This window comes from Pyrgilauda ruficollis, unplaced genomic scaffold (assembly GCF_017590135.1).
Source record: "Pyrgilauda ruficollis isolate IOZ18807 unplaced genomic scaffold, ASM1759013v1 scaffold44, whole genome shotgun sequence".
NCBI classification, from domain to species: Eukaryota; Metazoa; Chordata; class Aves; order Passeriformes; family Passeridae; genus Pyrgilauda; species Pyrgilauda ruficollis.
The window spans coordinates 4,807,622-4,832,955 of NW_024525934.1; the positions used below are offsets into that span (position 1 = coordinate 4,807,622).

General features: G+C 37.3%; 1 protein-coding gene across 3 annotated transcripts in view; it reads left to right on the forward strand.

The window, feature by feature from the left end:
- TPP2 (tripeptidyl peptidase 2) overlaps positions 1 to 25,334 on the forward strand; it is a 50,248-nt gene that overhangs the window by 12,890 nt on the left and 12,024 nt on the right. For 2 of the 3 annotated variants that reach the window (XM_041478256.1, XM_041478254.1), the window contains exons 9-24: positions 342 to 469; positions 2,311 to 2,410; positions 4,346 to 4,494; positions 4,622 to 4,737; positions 6,343 to 6,511; positions 8,028 to 8,185; positions 8,697 to 8,773; positions 9,591 to 9,697; positions 10,474 to 10,628; positions 11,754 to 11,870; positions 13,433 to 13,533; positions 15,563 to 15,659; positions 15,934 to 16,071; positions 17,629 to 17,873; positions 18,074 to 18,152; positions 20,003 to 20,041. In XM_041478256.1, the coding sequence (XP_041334190.1) occupies positions 342 to 469; positions 2,311 to 2,410; positions 4,346 to 4,494; positions 4,622 to 4,737; positions 6,343 to 6,511; positions 8,028 to 8,185; positions 8,697 to 8,773; positions 9,591 to 9,697; positions 10,474 to 10,628; positions 11,754 to 11,870; positions 13,433 to 13,533; positions 15,563 to 15,659; positions 15,934 to 16,071; positions 17,629 to 17,873; positions 18,074 to 18,152; positions 20,003 to 20,041 (1,975 nt within the window). The remainder of the gene's footprint in view (positions 1 to 341; positions 470 to 2,310; positions 2,411 to 4,345; positions 4,495 to 4,621; positions 4,738 to 6,342; positions 6,512 to 8,027; positions 8,186 to 8,696; positions 8,774 to 9,590; positions 9,698 to 10,473; positions 10,629 to 11,753; positions 11,871 to 13,432; positions 13,534 to 15,562; positions 15,660 to 15,933; positions 16,072 to 17,628; positions 17,874 to 18,073; positions 18,153 to 20,002; positions 20,042 to 25,334) is intronic. The other variant, XM_041478255.1, reaches the window with a different exon arrangement.

Here is a 25,334-nt window from a genome sequence, read left to right on the forward strand (position 1 = left end):
TTATAATTTGTATACAAATATATCATACACAGATTTGTAACACATATACAAATAATATTTTAGCATAATAAAGAACTTTTATAGTTGCAACACCACATGATATGTGGGGTATTTTTTGAAGACCTAGGATCACTACATAGTTTTCACTCCTTTTTTGAAACCAGAAGATATTATCGTGGTCAGCTTCTGTACTGGAACCGCCTCTGCTAGGTGTGGGAAGCAAGTTGCATAAGCTTCCTTGTTTGGTGAATGGTCAAAGGTTGTACTAGAAATGGGAGCTTTGTCCTGTGGAAGAAAGCAATATTGTTGAGTAAATGATTCATTTCTTTCTCTTACTTTAGGAGAATTTGTGAAGTGATTAATGAAGCAGTGTGGAAACACAATGTAATCTATGTTTCAAGTGCGGGAAATAATGGTCCTTGCCTTTCTACAGTTGGATGTCCTGGTGGAACTACATCTAGTGTAATAGGTAAATAATTCATTTAGAAAAAAAATTTGACAGTATTCAGCTTCTGTCTTTTCAGACTTTGTACTTTTGTTACATGGTCGATTGCTGAACTAAATCTAAAAAATTGCCTGCTGTACTGCAAGGTTAATTCTGAGAGAGGCACTTGCTCTGTGCTTAGGTATACAAATTTAGATTGTTATCTTCTTACAATTCAAGACCTTACATATGTAGAAAAGAGGTGGGAGGCAAATAGTCTTGATTTAATGTGACTTTGTATAAAATTTGCAAAAGAAATCTTTCATCTGACTCACTTGAGTATTTCAGGATTATTTTTTTCAATTGTAACTGTCTAAGCACGCCACTTTGCTCCAACCCATAGCTGCTGGTAAATGCAACTTACAAAAATATGATTCTCAGTTGGATTCTAATTAGTCTTCTAGAAAGTATTGCAATGCATTTTGAATTGTAAGAGCTATAGTTTTTGATCATCTGTCTTCATCACATACTCTGATTTTTATTTTTAGTGAAACAGATGTTTTTAATTTGGACAAAAAATAATCCCGTGCTAGGATCTAGACAAGTCCTTGTAGGGGAGGAGTTTTTCCAGCTGCAGTGCCACTGCTGTGCATGTCTATTACTGTCATTAAAATTTTTTTCTGATAGGCTAATATATGGTTTTGATATTTTAGTGAAAGATTGAGTTATAAGATGGAGCAAAATGCCTAGCATTCAGGGGTAACTTCCTTAGTCTTAATTTTTATAGAAATCCTTTATGATCTCATTACTGCATTACGCACGATGCTTTTTAAGTGTCAGAATTCTTATGCGAGGAGACCAGTGTGTAAGGAGACTAGCATGAAGCCTTGGAAGCTGGAGAGCTGCTATTCCAGGGCAGCTGGTAGAATTAATGCTGATTACTTTCTGAAAGTTAATCTGCTGTTAATTCACTACTGAGGCTGGGGGTTGGAACTGGAACTAACAAGCTCTTTTCAGGTCTGCACTGGCTTTGCTCTTACAGTGCATCTACTCTGTCAATTCAGCTTAGTTGTATCACTCTAGAGACAGCGTGATTATTCACTGCATGCCAAGTAGTTTGCTCCTGTCCTCCATCTGGAGTGAAGCAGATAGAGTTTTTGGTTTTTTGAGGGTAAAGCAAAATACAGCTGACAGGTTGGCTTAGTTAACACAGAGACAGACACAGGCCTTGCCAAATTTGTCAGCTTGGTATGGTAGTTTTGTACCACCATGGTAGTGCTTGTGCTGTAAACAAAATCATAGTTGCAGTGTGCATCCTTGGCATTCTCTTCTACAGTTGCTACTTTATCAAGCTTTGATGTAGGTGTTTACATACTCTGTGTACTTGGAACTGATACCCAGTAAAGACTGTCTCCTCCCTGGGATCTGTGGATGTGGCCATTTGCTCCAGGGGGTGTAGCTGGGAGCCACATGAACATGAACCAGTTCTCATGGATTGCTCTGACGTGCAGCTGTAGTTTGTGGCAGAGCAGTGTAAACAGAGGAAAGGGAGGCAGGAGAGAGAGAAGACATGTATGAACTACCTGTTAAGAAGGAAGTGTAGAAGGTTATATTCCAGCTGAATAAAAGTGAAACTTGGAAGTTTGCATGATATTTTACTATTATACAGTGTGCCCATCAGCATTGTTACTGCATAGCATGATACTTTACGCTTGCCTTGCAAAAATACCTGGATTTAATGAGATGGAACATGTGTATTTCCATTTTAAATGTCAAGATGTTAAGCAAGAATTCTTCTCATAAAGAATTTAAACCACAGAAGAATTTTACTTTAGTTCTTCATAAAAATTCATATTACATCTAAAATGCTTGAGTGTTTTTTACAGGTGTTGGTGCCTACGTGTCACCTGACATGATGGTTGCTGAGTACTCTTTGAGAGAAAAACTGCCAGCAAATCAGTACACTTGGTCATCCAGAGGGCCTAGGTAGGTTATATTCCAAGAACAATTGACTACCTTGGGGTTCAGGTGATATAACTCAAAATCTAAGATTGGTCACTAATACCAAAATCAAAGGATTTCTTTCCTGTGGAAAAAGCATAACTAGCCTGCTCTTCTGATAACACCTTTGTATGTTGGGATCTGGAACTCCTGGAGGAGAGGGAATAGCATGGAACTGCCTCAGCACAGCCTGTATTTTCCAGAAAACTATTTGGGTGCAGATCTATTCAAAGACGATAAAAGTTACTGAAAGGTTGTTTGGAAATTTGTTTCCGTTTTTTTAATTTTTTTTTTTTCTGTAGCATTTATTTCATTAGGTTAGTGTGGTTAAATGTGCTATGAGTGATGAAGATTAAAATAGTGTTATTGCAGTGATGTTACTTCTGGCTTCAGTGACATTGCTGTGATGGCGTAATTTACTCACAGGTTTTGTTTGAGTTCAGTAGAGGTGTGAGTAGGCAGAAATAATTGCTTTCTACATTATATTACAGAAAATTTTCTGGAACATGTGTGAAAGAAATTTTAAGGGCAATGTAAACTCCAATTTTTATTTCATTTCTCAGAAGCATCTGATAGTAATGTGATAGATAAACAAAGAAAAAAAATAGTAAGATCTCTTGGGAATTGTCCTCTAGCTGTTATGGTGTTTGTATGTGTACAGGCAAGTATATTGTTTCAAGAATGTTACTATGAAGGATTGTCATGTTTTGTGTAGGGAAAAGAGAAATGTGCTGTCTGCCTTCTGCTGAGAAAAAGAGATTGATTTGTAATTAATTTTGATAGACACACACACGCACAAATGAAATTTTTTGTGTGCTTAGTCGCTGTGCCCTCTAAAATAGTCAACTGAAAGGCCAAGTCTGGCCAAAAGGATTCTCTTTGTTTAGGGTGCAATATGCAGATGACTGGAGAGTTCCTAAAGTTTGCTAGAGCAGTCTTGATGTAGGGTTCAGTCTGTCACAGTAAGCAGTAGAGGCTTTCAGGCAGATATGCTGTGCACTGCTTGTCCTGAGGTGTTGGGATGCAGAACCTTTTTATGAGTTTATATATGGCTGTCATAAAATATGTCCAAACGTCATATTGCCATATCATACTTGGAATAGTCTGATTTTAGACATACGAAGCTGTTAGTGTGGGATATAAGTACCCTAAAATAGCCTACCTCTCTACAGAACTGAATAGCTCAGGCTCAGGGCTGTTCTAATTCAAGCAGTGCAATTTTTGTCTATCCAGAGCAAGAAAGATGGTGCATATCTGGCTCACAGAGTTGAAAACTAGATGCTATTCTAACTGTGCCATAAGTACACAGTTGCTCTGTTCTTAAATATGCATGTGAAAGAAGTGGGGTTTAGGGATCAGACCCAGCTGATCCTGATCTACCTCTTGGCATTACTTTTTATGAGTCCTCCCCTTGCCCTCTTGTCTCAGGCTTGTAAATTCAAAACTTAACCTGGTAGTGAACTGTCAGCATGCAAAATTAGAAGTCTAGGTTTTGGATCTTTACTAGCCTTCCTCCCCCTTTTACTGTTTTTCTTTAGAAGTAATAACCATTGAATAGGCTACATGGAATGCTAATTTATTTATTGAAGTGTTTAATAGGTTGGTTTATGTGCATTTTGTAATTCAAATCCCAGAAAGTATTCTGCTGGCTAAACTCAAGCCTGGTGGAGAATATTGAAGGAGTGAAAATTTAGAAACCTCTCACTGTAAAACAGGCACAGCTGATGATTAATGTGTCATTTTAAATTGTTACTTGGTAGCATGCTTTTTCTTGGGTTTAATGGGTTAGTGGATTTAGTGAAGTAAAATGCAGTGAGTATTCTCTAAGGAGAACTTTTTTTTTAAGTGCACTGACAACTTTATCTTAAATTGTACAAAAAAAAAAAAAAGTAGGTTTTAACCATTGCTTTTTAATGCTAGCACTGATGGAGCCCTTGGAGTAAGTATCAGTGCCCCAGGAGGTGCTATTGCTTCTGTTCCAAACTGGACTCTGCGAGGAACACAGCTCATGAATGGCACATCCATGTCTTCTCCCAATGCATGTGGAGGCATTGCGTTAGTATTGTCAGGTAAAGTGCTACAATGTTAAACGTAAATGCATCATCTAAAAGAGGTTAGATACTTTTTCCTCTTAAAAAAATGGTTTCACTTTCAAATATTTGTTGTATCCAGTAACACTCTTATTTTTAATTTCAGGACTCAAAGCTAATAATGTTCATTACACTGTTCATTCTGTCAGAAGAGCGTTAGAAAATACTGCAGTGAAAGCTGAAAACATAGAAGTATTTGCACAAGGACATGGTATTATTCAGGTACTTGAAACCAAAAAAAACAGTATAGTATAAATAACTGCTGGTGAAAAACTAACCCACAAAACAGCCAAAACAGCTTTTGAGGTGATCTCACTCAGTATGTTCCATGCTACTTGATTCTCAAATCTCACTGGGGGAGAGGAAGGGAATGTAGTGGGAGAGGAGGAGGAATGAGAAGGTTCTCCCAGTTTCAGCACGCAGTTACTGTAAAATAAATGTGATAACTGGACACATTCTTAGGCTGATCAAAAAGATACATGGACATTAAAGTGGGATGTAGGCTTTTGTTACCCACATGTGGATTTAGGCACCACATGGGCACCTAAATTCTGTCCTAATGTCCAAAAATGTTTTTAAGTATTGTCAGAGATGGCTGAACTTGTTCTGTCCAGAGAAAAGCTGGGAGTGTAAGTTCTGGGCAGTGAAAACAGATACCCACGCTGGTCCACAAAGAAGTACAGCTGCAGTTGTACAGTGACTTTGCTGCAGGCCTGCACTGAACAGTCTGAGTGCTCATTGTTTCCTATGGGATTTTCTATTGGAAATCTGTGATGTGATCCTCTGTATGGTAAAGGCATAGTGACTTGAGTGTCTCCCTATGCATAAGCTGATGTTCTTACAGAGCTGGACCTGGTTTTTGCCTACGGTCACTCCTGTCCTAGTCTAATAGGAGTATGAAGATTTTTCTATTGTGCTTCAAAATGTCAGATATTAAATGCTTAGCCCAAAATTCAAGTTCTGGAGATGCTAGAACCTAGTAGGTAGTGCCTGTTAAGCATGTCTGTAATGCTGAGTTTGATACAGAAGGCAGCAGTGGTGGTAGCTATATCAAATAAAAAGTAAAATGCATCAATCATACTTGGTGTTTTAGTAGCCTGTGATTAAACCATGTGCTAAAATGTGAATAGAATTGATCTTGGAGACGAGGTGTTTTATGTCCACTTGTCTCAAAGGAGAGTACCCTAATCTTCACTGGTGAAGGTACCTTGCTGTCAAGTAGAAGAGAATTTAAGATTTTTGTAGTCAGTAAAATAGCAAGCGAGGTGGAAAGGTGTCTCTTTAAAACCAGAAGATGAATTTGTTATGTGAGTTTGTGACAGCTCATGTACTTAAACCCAGGGCTGGATTTCATGACCTGATTCTTTTACTTCATATCATATATAAGACTTGTATGTTTATTTCATTGCCTGTCTTTTTTGAATTGCTCCATTTCTTATTGTATAAAAGTTTTAAGTGTTTTAACTAGTGTTGCTCCATTTATGAAAAAGTCACCTAAATTAGAATAGTAGGTTTGGGCCTTGAAGTCCTCTTCTTCAGTGTCATCTCTGAATAGTAATCTTTTTGTGGATTTATAGCAGAGGAGACTTGGCCTTGTTTGTTTTTTTCAAATGTTCTTGGCTTTCTGGGCTCTCTGTGGCCATTGCAGACTGTGAAAATTGCCTCATTTTCTGTACTGAGTATCGTGCAATCACGCGTTGCTTAGGTAGCATGTGAGGTACTTCACTGTTTCTTGCTGTGCTTGCTGAACATTTCACATTGAAGACAATATGCATAAACTGCTATTAAGTTGAAATTGGTTAATTTAGAACTTGCTCTTTCTAACAGGTTGATAAAGCCTATGACTACCTCATTCAGAATTCATCATTCACAAGTAACATCGGCTTCACAGTTACTGTCGGCAGCAACCGTGGAATCTACCTCAGAGATCCAGCCCAGACAGTGGCACCATCTGATCATGGGGTTGGCATAGAACCTGTCTTTCCTGAGAATACAGGTAGGAAAGAGCTTTAGTAGGAGGAGGTGCAGAGAAATACAAATGTCGACTTGAAACAAAAAGCTGTGATAATGATGAGTGATAGGAATCTGTACTGTGAAAGGAGTCAGTGTAACCGTAAGTTTGATGCTCAAGGAAGATGTGCAAATTAAACAACTTTTCCATTTCAACCTCAGACTTACATGCAGGGCTTTCAGGTTGTTTGGGGAGACTGTTGCTTCAGTGCTTCCTCTCACTGAAAAAGATCTCTTTGTTCTGTAGAAATTTAAAGTCAAGTTGTTGTTTGGAGAAACAGAGAATAACCATAGGTCCCTGATGTTTCATGAAATTATGGAACTTCAGGGTTTGTGTTGTAGATAACTTTTGGCAAAGGTTGATGATTGTTCTGAAGATGAAAGCACTTACGCAGAAATTAGTTTCTCAGTTATTTAAAGACTATAATAAATTTGGACTTCATCTAATTGCTTGACAGCTTGCATTGCAGTCGGTGCATTTTAAATTTAACATGTGACACAAAATAATTGTTCACTAGACTTCAGCAGGAAACAAGCAATCTAAAAACAGGCATTTGCAATGAATGACTGGCACTGGCACATAGATGTTGTTTCCCTAGCTTTCCCTGGTACCTGTTTTCCCTAGTTATTTCTGTGCTGTGTCTGGTGTCTTCAACAAGATTTGAGTTTGAGAAACTGTAAATGCAAATTTAGGGAGGCTGATTGCTCAGTTTGTCTCTTGAAGCTCTCTTCAAGCTTTTATTGCTTCTGCTGTACTTATAATAGAGTGTCCTTTTCTCTGCTTAATCTAGATATGATGAAATGTCTGAAAATTAAGATAAGCTTAATTATGACTAAGAAAAAGGAAAAAAATTTTTGAAGTGTCATTAATCTTCTGAGCAGGAGGAAGCTGCTAAGAACTAAAACATTTCAGCTGCTCTGGTTGCTTTTCTGGAAGCTGTGCTTTAATACATAGCATTTTTGTCTATGTATTAAAAAAGCTACTTTACAGAATCTGCCAGACTGTTTGCAAAATCTGACTAGATTATCATAGTCATTTTAATAGACTTCACCTCTTGCTTAGTATGCTTTATAATGTACTTTGGTAATTACTATAGCATTCAGAATAAATGTGATTGCTTTTTATTGTATTTCTCTGCATTAGGCAACACTTTTTCTATAGAAGGAAGTTCATACCTGCTCCCAGACTATGTTGTGGGTAACTGAAGCCTTGCTTACCAGCCCTACCTTTGACTTTGTCAGCTTTCACTATTTCAGAGGAGAGGAATTTCAAAGCTGGATACCACCTTTATTTTACTGCCTACTGCTTCTATTCTTGTGTTGTCAAGTCAAAAGAAGTAATATAGAACACTCCCTTTGTGCAGAATCTGAGATACAGGGGCCCTAAGGTTGATTCCTATTATATTTTACCAGTATGTATATTTTAATGGCAAATACTGTTATGGTGACTATGTGCACATGTTTGTGTTATTGACTTGTTTTTATAATTTGTTTCCTGACAGAAAACACTGAAAGAATCTCTCTCCAGCTTCATTTAGCTTTAACTTCAAATGCACCATGGGTCCAGTGTCCTAGTCATTTAGAACTCATGAACCAGTGTCGACACATAAATATTCGTGTGGATCCACGTGGCCTGAGTGGAGGAGTACATTATACAGAGGTATGGAAGTACTGGTATTCTGAGCAAGATTTTGTGCCTGTGTGTCCTTATGGGGTCTCTGACAACTTTTTGTAGAAATAGTATTTAAGGAAGTAAAATCTTTGAGGTTTACAGAGCAGAAAGTAGTGCCACAGTGTATTTCAGTCTATACAGACTGAAGCCAGGGAGCAGCAATAGTTGGGCTATACAATGTTGTATAGCACATGCCTGTACAACTTTGAGTATCTGTGTTTGAAAAATAAGAGCATATAGAAAACATAAGCCAAATAAATGACCATTGATTAAGGTTTTTTCCTCTGGTGAAATGAGTCAAAATGGGAAAAATATTCTTTTTTTCCTCAGTGATTGTTGGTGTTTTACTGTTTCTAGTGTGACAGTGCTCAAATGACCTTTTCTCCTCAGTGACAACTACAAAGATTCAAAATACTCTGCCACTGGTTTAAGCGGAATGTTGTCTTCTGTAGTTGGATTTTAACAAAAGATATTGAGTTGTTGTATTTTATTTTGTTAGGTGTGTGGATATGATACAGCAATGCCTAATGCAGGCCCTTTGTTCAGAGTTCCAATCACTGTTGTTATACCAACAAGGTGAGTAAATCCAGAACTCTTGAGAGTTCCTGAACTTTCTACAAAAACCTGGAAAGATTCTTACAGCAGGCTTATGCAGTTGTGACATTTCTTTATAGTTTAGTCATGACAGCAGTGTGTCCTGGTAGGCTTAGCCACAGTGGCAGCAGCTTCCTGGTCTGTCAGCACAAAGATGCCTTCTGACTTGTTGACCAAAGTATCAATGAATGTACTGTTCATATGTGTAGGTCAACTGGAGTTTGGTTTTTCATTTCTGCCACAGGAACTAGAGTACATAGAGCCAGAGGGCATTATTTAGCCATTGCATACATTGGGATAAGCTTTGGTCATTACTTCAATAGTGAGTTTAGACTGGCATTGCGCCCATCATTGGGTTAAACATAAGACTTAAGCGATGGTCATAAGGAAGGAGGGAGAGTATTTTACTAGACCTGTTTGGTGGACATTGTCCCTGAGGGGGAAAGACAAAGTAACTGTTCTCTAACTCATTTATGGAAATATTCCATACCTTAGCTCACTTCAGTGGCAATTCACTCAGCCAGGAAAAGCAGATCCACTGGAAATGAGGATTTTTTGATACTTCTGTTTAGGCACTCTAATTTTGGGGAAGGTGTTTACATAGTGTGGTGGAGCTGACATTTTAAATCTTTTGGATACATTGTGCTGTCAGATTCTGTATTAGTAGGATTAATATAATTGGTGTTAAAGAACAAATATCCTCATTGTACACATTTTTAGAGTATTTTTGCGTTTAAAAATGCTTCAAAAATTGGCTTCACAGTTTGACTACTATTTGTGTTTTCCTTTTGACATACAGAGTAGATGAATCATCAAGCTATGACCTGACATACACAGATGTTCATTTTAAACCTGGTCAGATCCGAAGGCACTTCATTGATGTTCCCCAGGGAGCTACATGGGCTGGTAAGGAAAATGACCACATTAACTAAATAAAAAATTGCGTCTGTCAGACTTGACAAAGTTGGTTTTAAATATTAATTTTGGGTTCTGCCTGAATAAATACTGAAGGGTTTGTCCCATATGTAAATATTTGTTTGATTTTTAAGCTCTTAGATGAGTGATTTTGAGTTATTTCATGGTTTTTGGCATAGTGGGATCTTGATTCTAAGTCTTAAAGAAACCAGCCAATAACAATTTAAAGTGGTTGGGTATACTTGGAGGAATGCCCCATGTTTATGGAAAAGTATCACTGTCTGAGGCTTACATAGTTTTTAAGGTGTATGGATGTAGTGTTGAAAGAAGTCATAACTGAAGAAAATTTGGTTTTCACAATTTTGCAAAAAGGAAAAGAAAGGGTTTTTTTTCCTTGTCTTTCTTTGTGAAATTACTAAACATTAGTCCTTTGAAAAATCTTTCATTTAGTCTGAAGTTAGTGATAGGACTCTTATTTTGCAATTCAGCTCTCTGTCCTATGCAGCTGATACATCTGTACTATCTGATTAATTTTCACCATATAATTGAGACATGTTTCTCTTTAACCATCCTCTGAATTTAGCTGGTTTTTTTTAACCTGAAAGAGCTTTTGAAATTAATTGATGTACAAGCATTTTTCACATGTGGAGCCACTTGGGGTACTGCATAACTTCTTAAATTGCAAATTGCTTGTGAAAGTAGTGTTTCTCTGCTTTTCTTCTAAAATTCTTGTGTCTTCAGACTGAATTTCTTTTTCTTTAATCTAGAAGTGACAGTGTGTTCATGTTCAGCTGATGTGACTGCCAAGTTTGTGCTCCATGCCGTTCAACTTGTGAAGCAAAAAGCATACAGAAGTCATGAGTTCTACAAGTTTTCATCCTTACCAGAAAAAGGCTCTGTGATTGAAGCATTTCCTGTCTTAGTAAGTTACCTTAGGGTGGGGTAAATAATGTATCAGTGCAGTGTCACATAACTTATTTGGGATTTTTTTTCCTAAGAAAAACCCCAAACCCAAGACTTTGATTGTTACAGTAGGCAATGCATCTGATTTTCAGTTTTGAAAAGATTTCTAACAGCTTGCTAATATTTCTGAGCTATTTAGTAATATAATACATGTTAATATCTGCAATTTGTTTGTACTTGTTTATGCAGAGCAGTTTGTTTCCCTTTCAAATAGGAGCTGTGCCTTGTTAGATAGTTCAGCATATTTTGCCTTTTGTGGTTAATGCGGTAGTCTGGGACATGTTCATCTTGAAGCCAGGGGTAACTGACTGGCTCACATTCATACATGCTAGGTACAGGAGTCTTAGCTTGGATAATGCTAGTTCAGGAGTCCAAAACAGTCAGGGAATGAACTAGCAGTTCAGGGGTGTAGATAATAGAGCCTCCTTCAAGTTTGTCCCCTGCTTTGTTCAGTTTAGTTGTATAGCTCTAATGCCAAAGAGTAGTTATAATTTCTGTGCAATTCAGTCCCTTATCCTCTGTGGAAATGCCAGGTGGGGGACCATAAGCTATGTTGGTCCCATTGACACATTATTTTGTCATGTTATTTAAAAACTGAAACAGGAAAAACCCAGAAAACCCCACCAACCAGGCAAAAACAAAACTAACCCAAACCTCTCAAGTTTTGTGTCACGTTAATTAGGGAGAGAGTGAGATCTCTTATTCTAATACATGTTTTTTAGCACACACACACTGAAGTATCTATGAACTAACCTGTCTGCCTAGTTTGAGGGATAAGAATGGAAGACAGAACATTTAAAAGCAGTACCTTTCTGTGTATTTTCTGTGTAGGGTATACCCTGGCACTCCTTGTTTTGAAGCATTTCTCAGTCATGCTGTTTTGTTGGAATTGTCTTATGTTTTCTGAACGAAGTCTTACTTGGTACTGTACAAATCTGTACAGTTGGAGTAAACTGGACAGAAAAGGTCTTTTTTTTTTTTTTTTTTTTTTTTTTTTTTTTTTTTGGTTGGGTTTAGGGAGGCTGGGATCAATAGAAGAGGAAGATGGGAGCTGGACTCTAACTTTGTGCTTTTTGTTACCCAGGCTGGAAAAACCATTGAATTTTGCGTTGCTCGGTGGTGGGCAAGCCTTAGTGATGTTAGCATTAATTACACAATTTCTTTCCATGGTGTACTTTGTGGTGCTCCTCAGCTAAACATGGTAAGTTTTCCAGAGTGCTTATATTGAATTACTGTGAAATCCTACGGTTTCTCAGAAAAAAAACAAAACCAGCTTTTCTTCTTTCTTGCCTGAATTTAGAAACAGTGGAAGTATTTTTGTACATGAGACTTCCATGTTCTCTCTTAAAAATTAAGTTGGAGTTCAGTCCCAGACAAATGCCAGTTAGCATTATTTATGATTTTTTTTCTGTGCCTTTTCATTATAAACCACTAGTGAAAGAAAGGAAAAAAAAAAACCCTAACAAAAAAGCTAAACTCAACACCTAAAACATACTAAAAGGCTGAAAATATAAATATGCTTACAGTACCAAATGTTTTATGTAAATAAACTTTGCTGGGATCACAGTTCTTGCACTTAAATATCTAGACTACCATTGCTAAAACAACAGCACTCTGAATACCATATTCAGAGTAAAATTTCCTTAAGATTTATTTTCTGTTCAGTGTTCTGTTGATATGGTGATTGGCATGAGAGTCATCATTAAGGGCAGTTGAAAATACAGTGGGTGGGGCAGTGTCATGATTCATTAATAGTCTGATACTAAAGGATTGAAAAAGTTGCTTAAAATGTTACTGTGATATCTACAGTACTTTGTCTGGGTCCTGTGTTCTTTGCCGTCCTATGCAACCTGGCTTGGCCTGACGCTGCTTCCCTCAGGAGAGAGCTCTTTTGAGAACTGGCGCCTACATGAAGCAGTGGCATGCTCATCTGTCTTGGCTCATACCTTTTTTTCAGCTAAAGGCCAGAGCAAGTTGTAGCTCTCCTGTGGGTGAATTCGGATTTATTCAGGCTCTAAGAGCTGAATAAACTGAGGAAGAGAGAGTGAGTAGTGTGTTGAGGTACCAGGTCTTGAACTGGTAGAACATCAAAAGAAAGAGCTGTTGGTGGAGGTGTGCATAGAAGCCGCCCCCAGCCCAGCAGGATTATACCAAATGAATAATGGACACTGAAAAGTAAGAGAATACAAATAGTCTTGCTCTTCCTTTTTTGAGCACCAGTAGCTTCCATAAAATAAATTTCAATAACGCTCATATACTAGTGTCTTTGTCATGGGATACTGCTAGAAATAAACTTTTTGAATTATTTTGCCCATCACCAAGTTTGTGTGCAGTATTGTTTCGTTTTTGCAAAGTTAATCTATTCTGTATTAATAGTCCTAGGAAGCACCATAAAATATTTGTTTTAATATTCTATGCTGTATATATTGAATTACATATTCAAACTAAATCATCCTAAATGCACAAACAAGTGCAGTCCTGCCTGTAGTATGACTTAGCAGTTCTGTACAAAGTATTTAAATTAGGAAGGGAACAGATGAGCAACTGGAGCTTAAGTTTTATTTATATATGTTTTGCAAGTCCCAGTATTACCTGCTGTTGTAAAATAGAGATGCACTTGTGATGCTTTCAAAATTACACAGTATTACTTGCTAAAGTATAAATAATTGCAGCTTTTATTGTATTTTTGAGGGTTGTAATAGGTGGTTCCCATTTGCTGTTGTACGTGCACAGAAGCATAATTGTTCTATACTCTTCTTCTAGCACGCTTCAGAAGGCATTGTACGGTTTGATGTTCAGTCCCTGTTGAAATACGAAGATATTGCTCCATGCATAAGTCTGAAAAGCTGGGTTCAAACACTCAGGTAGAGTTTCTGGGGAACTGTTCTGGGAGACTGGGGAAACTTGTATGTGGAGTTAAAACAGTAACACATTAGCAATTCAGGATTACAAAAATATTCTTGTCAAATTTAAAGTAGCTTTGGAAGCATGAATTGCTTTGTTAGCATCAGTTAATTCATCAGCATTCTTTTCTTTATGGTGACTTTTTCAAGACAAATTACTTTCCTTGAGCTAATATGAAAGAAGAAAAATTTACAAAAATATTCCACTGCTTCCGGACATTTAGAGGTAAAAGGCACTTTAAAATCTAAAGAAAACAATTGTAGATGTATTGGAGTTATTATGTGCTACTGTTTGTTGTTTTGGTTTTTTTGTCCTGTTGTTTTGCTTTGGCTGTTTTGGTTTATTTTACCTAAACAGCTGCTTGGGATCCTGCCAAATTTTGTCCTGGGAAAATCGTCCTCTCTCTCTCTTGCTTGATTTAAAATGTTTTTGTAGAATCTGGTGCAGATTTTCTGGGGAAAAGTTTTGTTTACCTTGTTAATTTAACACTTGCAGTTTTAGGGAAAGAACTTTGCTGGAAAATTTCTAGACAGTGCAGCGGTGATTAAAGCTGGTCACTTCAGAAAGATAAAGAAATGCCATGTGGTTCAAGTGGTACTTTTGAGATGTGGGACAATTTCACTGTCGTCAGTAATCCAATCCATTATTTGGGCCTGTGAGTGGAGACTTTGGGCTCTGTCTGGGGCTTTTGGGTTCTTGTAACTGGAATTGACTAATTGGAATTGCCAGGAGTTTAATGAACATATCACCTAATGTTAGATTCAGAAATAATCCATTTGATGTGCTGTAAATGAGGTAATAAAACAGTCCCTTAATATTTGCCTCATTCTTGGTTGGAAAAATGGACATGCTCTTTACTCCCTCATCTGACAGTAAATGAACTGCAATTAAGTAAACTATGGAGAAATATTTATGTATTTAAATTAGGGCAGGAATAGTGTCTCTTGAATGAACTAATGAGTCATGACACAGAGAGAGAATTACTCAATGGCTTTTCATTCTGTCTCTTGTTCAAATGCTTGGAGGCAGGGTGAATGTTAGGGAGGCATATCATGTCATGTGTGGTATTACTCAGTTCTTAAGATTTCTGTCAGCAGTCTATCCAGTGTCCACCAGACTAGGAAACCTGGGTTAAACAGACTTGTGGTCTGACCCAGCACCCATATCTTACTGGGTGACTAGTCTGTGCCCTTGACAATGAAAGAGCAGGCAGAACCTTGGAGACAAATTCTGATCATGTAGTTAGAGGTTATCTGATTTAATAAATGAAAGGTAAATTTAAATGATGCCAGACCCCCATGATTCTGCTATTCTTTACCTCTGAAGCTGATTTTTCCTATATCATTATTTTGTTTACATTTTATGATGTTTAAGATCTAAAATGTTTGGCTGCCCTGGACTTTGACTGCTTTTCCCAAGTGTGTCTGACTTAACATACACACTCTGTAGTGTACATTCTTCCGTGTTACTACTCAGATTACTGTAAGGCTTCTTACATTCTCTGAAGACACAACCTTCTATAACAAAGAATTATCAATTGTTCTGTCTTCTAATTGCAGTGTTGTTAATCAGTTATGAAGACAAGTGTTGATTTCAGCATGGATACTAGAAATATAACCTGATTTTTTTTTCCCTTAAACTTAATGGCTTTTAATTTTGAGCATTTAGGCATGCCTACTGCATGATTTTTTTTTTCCCCTTAAACTTAATGGCTTTTAATTTTGAGCATTCAGGCATGCCTACTGCATTGTTTTCTTTTTTTTTTTTTTTTTTTTTTTTTTTGGCAGTGTCTGTAGTGTCACTAAACCTTGTTTTTAGACCTAAATTAATTTTAACTGAGGAATTTATGCTGCTTGGATAGTTACAATATATGAGATGTTATGACGTGCTGAATTCAGTTGTATCTCAGAACATGCTTCTACTTAAGCAAGACAAATTTTGATAGAGGATACATGTTTCTCAAGAGAACCTTTTGTTGTTTAACTGCAGACCAGTGAGTGCAAAAATAAAACCTTTGGGATCCAGAGATATTTTACCAAATAATCGTCAACTGTATGAGATGATTTTGACCTATAACTTCCATCAGGTAAGAGTTACGTTAGTTGGGGGGTTTTTTAAGTTATTGATAAACACATCATGTTTTCTTTAACCAAGTCTTAATTTTAGCTAGCTTTCTCTCAGAAAGGAGGTCTAGAGTCACACTCTGGACTCCCTACAGTCAAAATTCTGATTTGGTCCACTTTAAAAGCTACTGTTGTTTGGAACATGCTACGGTTCAGTTATCTTTTTGAATATGTATGTAAGGATTGTACTTGTTTTATTCTGTAGTAGACTAAATGCTTTTTCCTTTCTTTTAATAGCCTAAGAGTGGAGAAGTAACTCCAAGCTGTCCACTTCTTTGTGAATTGTTGTATGAATCTGAATTTGATAGTCAACTCTGGATTATTTTTGACCAGAACAAAAGACAAATGGGTTCAGGAGATGCCTATCCACACCAGGTACAGAGTAATGTATTTATTTTACCTTCTTTTTGCTGAAGACTGTGAAAATGTTAAATTTTTTTACCTCCCAGGCCTCCTGTTAGCTCTTTACATTTCCTGATGTATAATTTTAATGTTATGTATTCACAAGAAGTCATACAAGGTTCCGTGGTGATGTATTTGTATCAACGAAAGATATGTATCCATAAAATAGACCATGATTTTTTTTTTTCTCTCCTGAGGAAGGAGAAAGAAGTTAACAGCTTTTTCTCTGATTTCTTGTGATTTTGCCTGGTGCTTTTCAAGAAATGAGTTCAAAATCATGTTGTTCTTTGTTTTGTTTTATTACCAAGACAATACCTTAAAGTTTTCTATGCAAGTTGGAAAGGTCTGACTATTTCCTGATGTATAATTTTAATGTTATGTATTCACAAGAAGTCATACAAGGTTCCGTGGTGATGTGTTTGTATCAACAAAAGATATGTATCCATAAAATAGAACATGATTTTTTTTTTCTCTCCTGAGGAAGGAGAAAGAAGTTAACAGCTTTTTCTCTGATTTCTTGTGATTTTGCCTGGTGCTTTTCAAGAAATGAGTTCAAAATCATGTTGTTCTTTGTTTTGTTTTATTACAGAGACAATACCTTAAAGTTTTGTATGCAAGGTGGAAAGGTCTGACCTGTGTGCTGATAGAGCAGGGGCTTCTGTGTTCATGAACGCTGTTGATATCTTCAAACAGCCTTTTTAATGCTTCAGCTTTATTTGTTTCCCGTTGCCATCTTTCAAACAGAATTTTTTTCCACAACCCTTTTTTCTACCCTCTGCAGGAATCTCTTTCTGCCTTAACAGGCTGTGTGTCTGGATCATGGGTTTTTTAGGGAGAAATAAAAAAAAAAAAATTAAAAAGGAAAAATATAAAATAAACATTTAAACATTTATAATGTTTTGGTTTAAAACTATTTATTGGTTTAAAACTACATTTTACCAGTATAAAATCACAGTTGAACATCATCAATGTAATGGTAATTTTGACAGATTGATTATTCTGGAACTGTACAAAAGATGGTTTCAAGAGACATGCTTTACAGTTCATAAGTTACTTTCAGAAATTGCATTGTGTAAGCTTCTATTCCTTAACCTGCATTTTTAAGATACTGTAAAATCTAAACATCACCCTAGTGCTTTGTTACTTACACCTGGTGGACTATCATGTTGTAAATCTCTGGTGTTGTGCATCATAGGACAATTCTAAAACAATTCTACATTATTTAATCTAGGAAGAAATACCAACAGGAGGCGTGACTCCCTAGTCCAGGAGAGGGAGATTCTAGGAGCAGGGTAGTTCTGAGTTGTTGTACCTTTCTACTTGGGGCTGCTTTCTGTTTCACTGCAGCTGTATCAGAAAGGAGACTTAGCATACTATTGCCTGAAACAACCATGTGTTGCCCTGTCAGGTTGATAAAAAAAAAAAGAATGCTTTCAAAACATGACAGTCTTATTTCTGGGGTTTGGAGGAGTTTTTTTATGAATGGTAAAGTGTTGCATCTTGGCATTTATGAGAACTTCTTTCTTTCAGTATTCCGTGAAACTGGAAAAAGGAGATTACACTATTCGGTTACAAATTCGTCATGAGCAGAACAGTGAGCTGGATCGCATCAAAGACCTGCCATTTATTGTTTCTCATAGGCTGTCTAGTACCTTGAGCTTAGACATTTATGAAAACCATAGCCTTGCCCTCTTAGGGAAGAAGAAATCCAACAGTTTGACATTACCACCGAAACACAGTCAGCCATTCTTTGTTACATCCCTGCCTGATGACAAGTAAGTTATGAAGTGTTGTTTTTCTCATCTGCATCTAGGCAGCTGCCTCTGCACGCCACTAAAATGGTGCTTTAGTAGTGTCTGCCTGTCCAGCTTGGTTATTCCTCATGTTGCTCTTTCCCTGTTTGGCATCTTTATTGTAGTTTCCATGGAACCTTAGTGATCCTGGTTTTAACACTGAATTTACTTTCTTTGAACAGAATACCTAAAGGAGCAGGACCAGGATGTTACCTTGCAGGAAGTCTTACTCTGTCTAAAACAGAACTTGGAAAGAAAGCTGTGAGTATATGGAATGGATGATGGGTTTTTTTTCTGAATTTTTTTCTAGCAAGCAAATTGCATGCCAGGAAGTGCTGTACTGTTTGGGATTAGTACTTTAAAGAGCATTAGGTTTGGTAACATAATACATTTTAGAAGCAGTTGTTTCATATAAAGTCAGCATAACTTCTAAGTAGTTCTAGTATTGTTTTCATCTTCTAATTTCAAATTTAATTGCATTTTCTAAATTGAGTTTTAAGTCTTTTTCTGTGACATATTTTTTGCTCTGAAATATTTCTAGAAGCAACTGCTTTCTTGTTAGTGTGGAGGCTTTAAAATTGACTTTATGTAACTCCCTAGCTTAATGTAATTTTTGAATGAAAAATACATGCATATAGTGTTATGTGCATGTTGGTTCTGTAATACTTTTTGTTGCATGCATGCAATATTCAGCAGAAACATGTGCTTTCTAAACACATATATATTACTGTTACCAAGTAGTAGGAATTTTGCTGACTCAAATGCATAAACAGATTTTCTTACCTGCTATACACTGTTGTTGTCAACCACTAGTATGATTGTATGCTTCAGCAGAAGGGTATAAGATCTCTGTGTGTGAAGCTAGAAAAAAAAGATGAAAGATCTTTTTTTGCTCATAACACAGCATCCTGTGAAAAATGGTTTTTAACTTGTATGATTCTATAATGCAACAGTGATTATAGTAACTGTCACTTTTCTGTGTATCTGGTGCTAGTGTTTAAAATATTTCCTTAGCTGTTTTTAAACAGATGGTAAGCCTGAGACTAAATTTTAGTCAATCCTGATGATTGTTAGTACTCAGAGGTAGTTGATACAAGTGCATATACCACTAGATGTGGCTGAACACCATGTATAAAACTAGAGTATCTCTTCATAGGAAATAAGTTTCTGAGAGTAGGTTGTCATGTACCTTTAGATATTGTTAAGCATAAAAGTTTAGTTAATTCAATCTGAATGGTTGTACTTTCGGGGCAGATTGCATGTATCAGGAGAATTTATTTATCAGTGAGGAAAAACCCAGTAACTAGGAGTTGTAAAATACCTAGTTTAATATTTCTTTGTGATACCTGCAAGGTCGCAAGTGTATTTGGATGAAATCCATGATAATTTAGTTTCCCTAGCTAGAATTGTGCACTTCTTTGAACTATTGGTTACAATCTTGAATATTTTATTTTAAAACCAGACTAAGTGGCTATATACAATGGTTTCTGGGATAGGAAGCAGGAGATAGGTAGATACAGCCTGTCAAATTTCATATGATGGAGACTACTTAAGACCTTACACAGGAAGAAATTCTAGCTGAAGTGTTCCTCATGTCATAGCTGAAGGCATTATTGTTATGGTCATATTTCAATGGAAAAAGGATGGCATCAAATAGCATCTGATACTTTCTGCTGCCTTTAGTGAACCTCAGTACGTACCAGGAGACAAAAAAGGAGGACTAGGCAGCAAAGTTGTCTCTAAGTCAGTGGGTGGATGCAAGGTAAGGGATATCTAATTTCTCTGTATTTATTATGAAAGAGAACAATGCTACTAAACAGTCAAAAATATGAAATTCTGAGGCTGAATTTCTGTAATTTATTAATTGAAGCTAAGTGGTTAACAACACTTGCTTATATTGCAGGAGTAATGGATTGTATATAGTAATGCATTGGTTATTAATTTTCAAAACCTGAAAGAGCATGCTTTAAGAGCATGTTTGATCATACATGTGACTCTCTAAAAGTTGAAAATCTGTAGGTTGGAAGTATAACCATAATTGTACAGAGAAGGTGTCTCCATCCTGTGTGGTGTGTGCATGTTTTCTTACAGTATGTTATTCTAACTCCCAGGGGCAGTCTGCAGCAAAGCGACAAGGAAAATTTAAAAAGGTACTGAATGTTAGTTTTTGAAAAAGATATACTGAAGTCTTTTTGCATATGACTTAAAGAATCTGTCTACCAGTCTTGGTTTTTAATTTGTCTCCTTCATCTACTTGCTTAGACCTGAGTTATTTACTTCAGCATCTTAAGTATGTTTACTGGTAGAATGACAAAACACTACTGTAACACATAGCTGAGGGGCACGTGAGCATCTGTATACTTCTGCAATAAGTGCTGTAAAAATGCATGTGTTGTTAGTGGTCTGCAATTTTTCTTGTTCTTAAATGCACAGGAATGTTCAGCTTTTGTGGTCAAGATTTTTTTGTGGCAAGTGTTTCTGCCTATTCTGTCTGCAGATTGAAAATCAAATATGAACCTAACACTTTGAATTGAATAATTGAATATCTAACTGTATCCCCAGTCTACTAAATTGAGAGTTGTCTTCTTCACAGTCATAAAAAAACATACAAGGAAGCTAGAGTTTATACAGTCACATAGCAGGTAGTAGTATTCACAGTATGAATTTTGGAGCATGTACCAGATTAGAAAAGGGGTGACTTGTAGTATAACAGTGCTTAGTATTGTGCTTTCTTGTATTTTCACATCAGGTAGTACAGTATTTTACCAGGAGTCAGTGTAAAACTGTTTGTTTAAAAAAATGCAAAAATATATTTCACTAAACTACCTACATAAGGTTACTGGGTTTTTTCTTGTTCTTAAGTTGTAAAGGTATTTACTTTCTGTTGATTTCAAGGTACTGTGTTCTGGAGTTACGTGCAGATTAGCCAGGATTTTTGTTGAGAACCATGAATAACATAGTTTATAGTCATATTCCATTATTTTGTGAATAGTAAGCTGAAACCTGAATCTGCTAACTTACTCTCATCTTGGTGTAATAACCATGAAGGAGTGAGATTAGGCTTTCCAAGAAGGATTTTAGTGTATGTTGCTGAGTTTTATTTTCATACCTGAAAATCATGCAGATTGCTTTCAGAGAGATAATTTAAAATCCCATGTGAATGCATGACTTCCTGGTAAATAGGGTATAAGATCTTCACTAAGTGAATCTCTAACAAGGGAATTAAACTGTAATAATAATATAATTTGAATAACAAAACCTATTAAACAGATTCCAGAGATTGCAGTTTTTTGGTTGGTTTGTGGTTTTTTTCCCCCTCTTTGCTTTTAGAACAGAGATTTGTTTTCAGATCTGAGCACTAAAACCCCCCCAAGCCAAAATAGAAGTTGTCCTCCTTGTTACTTCCATCTATTACTCATCAGTATACTGGCAGCAGATAAACTAGTGGATTTCTTCAGGGCTCCATCTTCAGCATCTTCATAATGGCTTGGACACAGGACTGGAAGGGACACTGAGCAAGTCCGCAGACAGTACTAAATTGGGAGGAGCTGTTGTCTCCCTTGAAGGCAGGCAGAGACCTTGACAAAAGGGGGGCTGGGCAATCACAACCCATATGAAATTCAGGAAGGGAAAGTGCTGGATTCTACACCTGGGCTGGGGCAACCCTGGATGTACAGTACAGACTGGGAAATGGGAGGCTGGAAAGCAGTGCTATGGAAAGGGACCTGGGTGTCCTGGTTGACGGGAAGTTGAACGTGAGTCAGCAGTGCCCTGGCAGCCAGGAGAGCCAAGTGTGTCCTGGGGGATATCAGGCACAGCAGCACCAGTGGGATTGTCCTGCTCTGCACTGGGGTGGCCTCACCTTGAATATTGTGTACAGTTTTGAGTGCCACAATGTCAGTAAGATATTAAACTATTAGTGTCCAGGGGAGGGTAGCGAAGACTGTGAAGGGCCTTGAGGGGAAGCTGTATGAGGAGTGTCTGAGGTCACTTGGACTGTTCAGCCTGGAGGAGACTGAGAGGAGACCTCATTGCAGTCTGCAACTTCCTCATGAGGGGAAGTGGAGCCCCAGGCACTGGTCTCTACTCTGTGGTGTCCAGGACCTGAAGTGGCCTGGAGTTGTGTCAGGAGAGGTTTAGGTTGGATATTAGAAGAAGATTCTTTACCCACAGGGTAGTTGGGCATAGGAACAGGCTCCCCAGAGAAGTCACAGCATCAGCCTGACAAAGTTCAAGAAACGTTTGGACAATACTCTTGGGTACGTGGTGTGACTCTTGGGGATAGTGCTGTGCAGGGCCAGAAGCTGGACTTGATGATCCTTCAGTCCTTTCCAACTCGGCATATTCTGTGAAATAAAACAGTGTATTTCAGAGCATTGTTCTGTAAGAGCTCCAATAATTCATGCGTTTTGCTGAGAATGCAACTCAGAGAACTTCCTAGTTTAAAAATTTTGGTATTTACCCTGCCAGTCATAAGTTTACATGCAGTTAAGATGTTTTCCAGCACAGAAAACTTGTTTATATATTTCTTCAGTGATGCAGTCAGTCAAAAAAGTATGTGTAGATTTTTCATATTTTTCAAAGATAGTTCCAGGCCCTCTTTGCCAAAAGGGCACACTGCTGATTCATATTCAGCCTGGTGTCCAGCAGGATGCCAGCTTTCCTACTGGATGGCCCCCAGCACGTAGTGTGCCTGGATTTATTCTTTTCTAGTTCTGGCACTGATCTTTGTTGAACTTCATGAGGCTCCTGTTGAGCCCATTTCTGCAGCCTTTTGAGGTCCCTCTGGATGGCAGCAGACTCCCTGGCATCTCAGCCACTCCTCCCAGTTTGGTGTCACTAGCAAATGTGCTGAGGATGCCTTCTGCCTCCATCATCCAAGGTAACTAATGATGACATCAGACAGGGTTCAATCCAGACTTGACCCCTGGGGCACACAATTAGTTACTGACCTCCAGCTGTGTGCCATTGACCACCTTCTGGACCTCGATGATCAGCAGGTTTCAATCCACCTGACTGCATCTCTGTTTTGCATAAAAGCAGTTTGTGGTTATGCCAGGAAATAGCAGCCTAGGTTTCCAAAGATAGTTAATTCTTTTATACTGTGCAAAAATGTCAAGGGGTTCTTGCCACATAATAAACAGGTGTCTTTGTTTTCATTTGTAACACAGTTACAATCTGATTACTTTTTCTCCTTGTCTTCAAGCTTTGTACAGAACATAGTTAGAATGAAAAACATATAATTGACTTTTTCAGGTCTGTAAGAATGTTTTTTGTTGGTTTACATAATGCAGCTTTTGAACAGCAGTTTGTAACAATTAGCCAAGGGGTGGAAAGTTTCTACACCTTTTTCCCTATTCTGCTATCCTTTCTTCCAGTTTAAAGTAAGAAATGTATTAGGCAAATATTGCTAAGTACTAGTGGAACACTAATAAATACCACTGTGAAGTCAAATGTAGAAGGGTGACTTCCTTTGAGCATTAAGATACTATCCCTGTTTAACCATCAGGCCTTCAAAAATGGGATGAAGTGTGTGTCTGATACAATTTTGTGTAAGCCTGCCTGGTGACTCCAAGAAGCTTAATTAATTTTCCATTAAATGAGAGTTGCCATAAAAATAAGCAACGCTGCACAAATTGCATACATCTTAAGACAGATTAAAATTCCATATGTATATTCATCTGTATGTGCAAGTAGGGATTAATATGAAGATACTTATTAAATGGAAAATGAGACCTGGAATGTGTTCCTAGAGGGAGCTTTTTATCCTGTGGTTAGCTCTGCTGTGAATGCTTTGAAGTACAAATAATAATACTTTTATATGTGTTTTACATATAAAGTACTAGATGTTAAAACTCCAGACAGAAATCTAAATTGAAATCTTGATGCCAAATTAACTGTTAATTCAGCTCTTTTAAGAGGTGACTGTTTTGATGGCACTGTGCTTGTTTATGTGTGTAGGTTGTAGTTCAGTTAAAAGTAAACCCAGTGAGGCTTACGAGTCTCCACAGAGTACACTGGCCAAAGTGTGTATCTTGTATGCTTCCCAGTTTCTCAATGCTGCATGTCTTTTTAGAGGATAAATTTGAAAGTTTCCTTAAAGTAATTTTTTCAGTGGATATTATGCTCACTTGCTGTCTTTTTCTGTCTTTAGCTCTCTATCTTTTTATAGGTATATATAAAACGAAATCCAGTACACTACTCTAGGAATTCTGTTCCTGTCAGAGAGAAATTTGAATAAGAAAACAGAATGGAGTTGAATTGTGAAGAGCAGCCTTTGTTCTCCTTATTCTCTAATGATGAATGTTTCTGTAATGGCAATGACAGTGCCATTCTGAGATCTTCTGCTACCTAGGGAGTTGCCAAGTGTCATAAGTGATCCTAGTGTTTGCAGATAACATAAATAAGCCTTCAATCCTTCTTAATGCCCTGTAATAATTAGTTAAATGTGATAATAACCTAAACTTTATTTATCCCATGAAATAATTTTGAGGTCTGTAGAGAAGTCTGCTCTGTAAGCTCTTTCGAGAGGAGGGTGCCTGGATCCTGAAGCTCATTGTTTTCCTTTCAGTGGTCATAGCTTGTAAGGCTTGCAGAACCTCATGAGACCAAAAGTACCTATGTGAGATCATGGGGAGATGATATTTTACTGTTGATGGTTTAGCTACATAGGGTTAGTTTCTCAAAATGCAGGTGTTCATCCATGTAAGTGAGATTTTGTTAATCCAGTTATGTTTGGTTTGAAACAAACCAGAGTTGTAGAGCCTTCTTATATAGACAAGGCTTGAGAATGCAGAGGTCATCTACATATATAACTCCAGAAATATGCTGGCAAGTGAAATGAAAATGGACTTTGAAAAAGGAAGTCCTCAACTCTTGGAAGAATATTTCTTAGGCAGGTTTCTTTTTTAGGAAAATACTAGTCTCAATGGAGAACATGTTTTAGAACATACTGTAAATTTTTGTGCTGAACTTGCTTCTTAGACTTCTTAAAATGTTTGGTTTGCTTTAGTGAACTGTATTGTTGCTTTCTACTGTTCTTAGTACCTTAGTAAGCCCCACGCCATGTTCCTGACCTCTGTATTTTCCTGTGTGTACGTATTTCCATGACCTGTTACATTGTGCTCTGGCCTAGGTCTTGCTGGAGGCTCATTTAGGTGTATTGACTGGTTGTGCACTTCATACTTGAAATGCATGGGTGCAGGATAGTTCCTGTGAAAGCTACACTTTAATGCAGATTAGTTATCTGAACTAGTTTTCAAAAAAATTATTCAAATGTCCATGTTGTGATTCTATGATTCCATATTAAGTAGCTGGAAATTTTTTTTTAAGGGACTATTGAAGTCACTTTTCCCAGTATTGTATTCAGTAACCCACAGCAAGATGCTGGTCTGTTTGAACTGCGAGTTCAAATAAAATTTTTCTGCAGCATGGTTTTTGAAT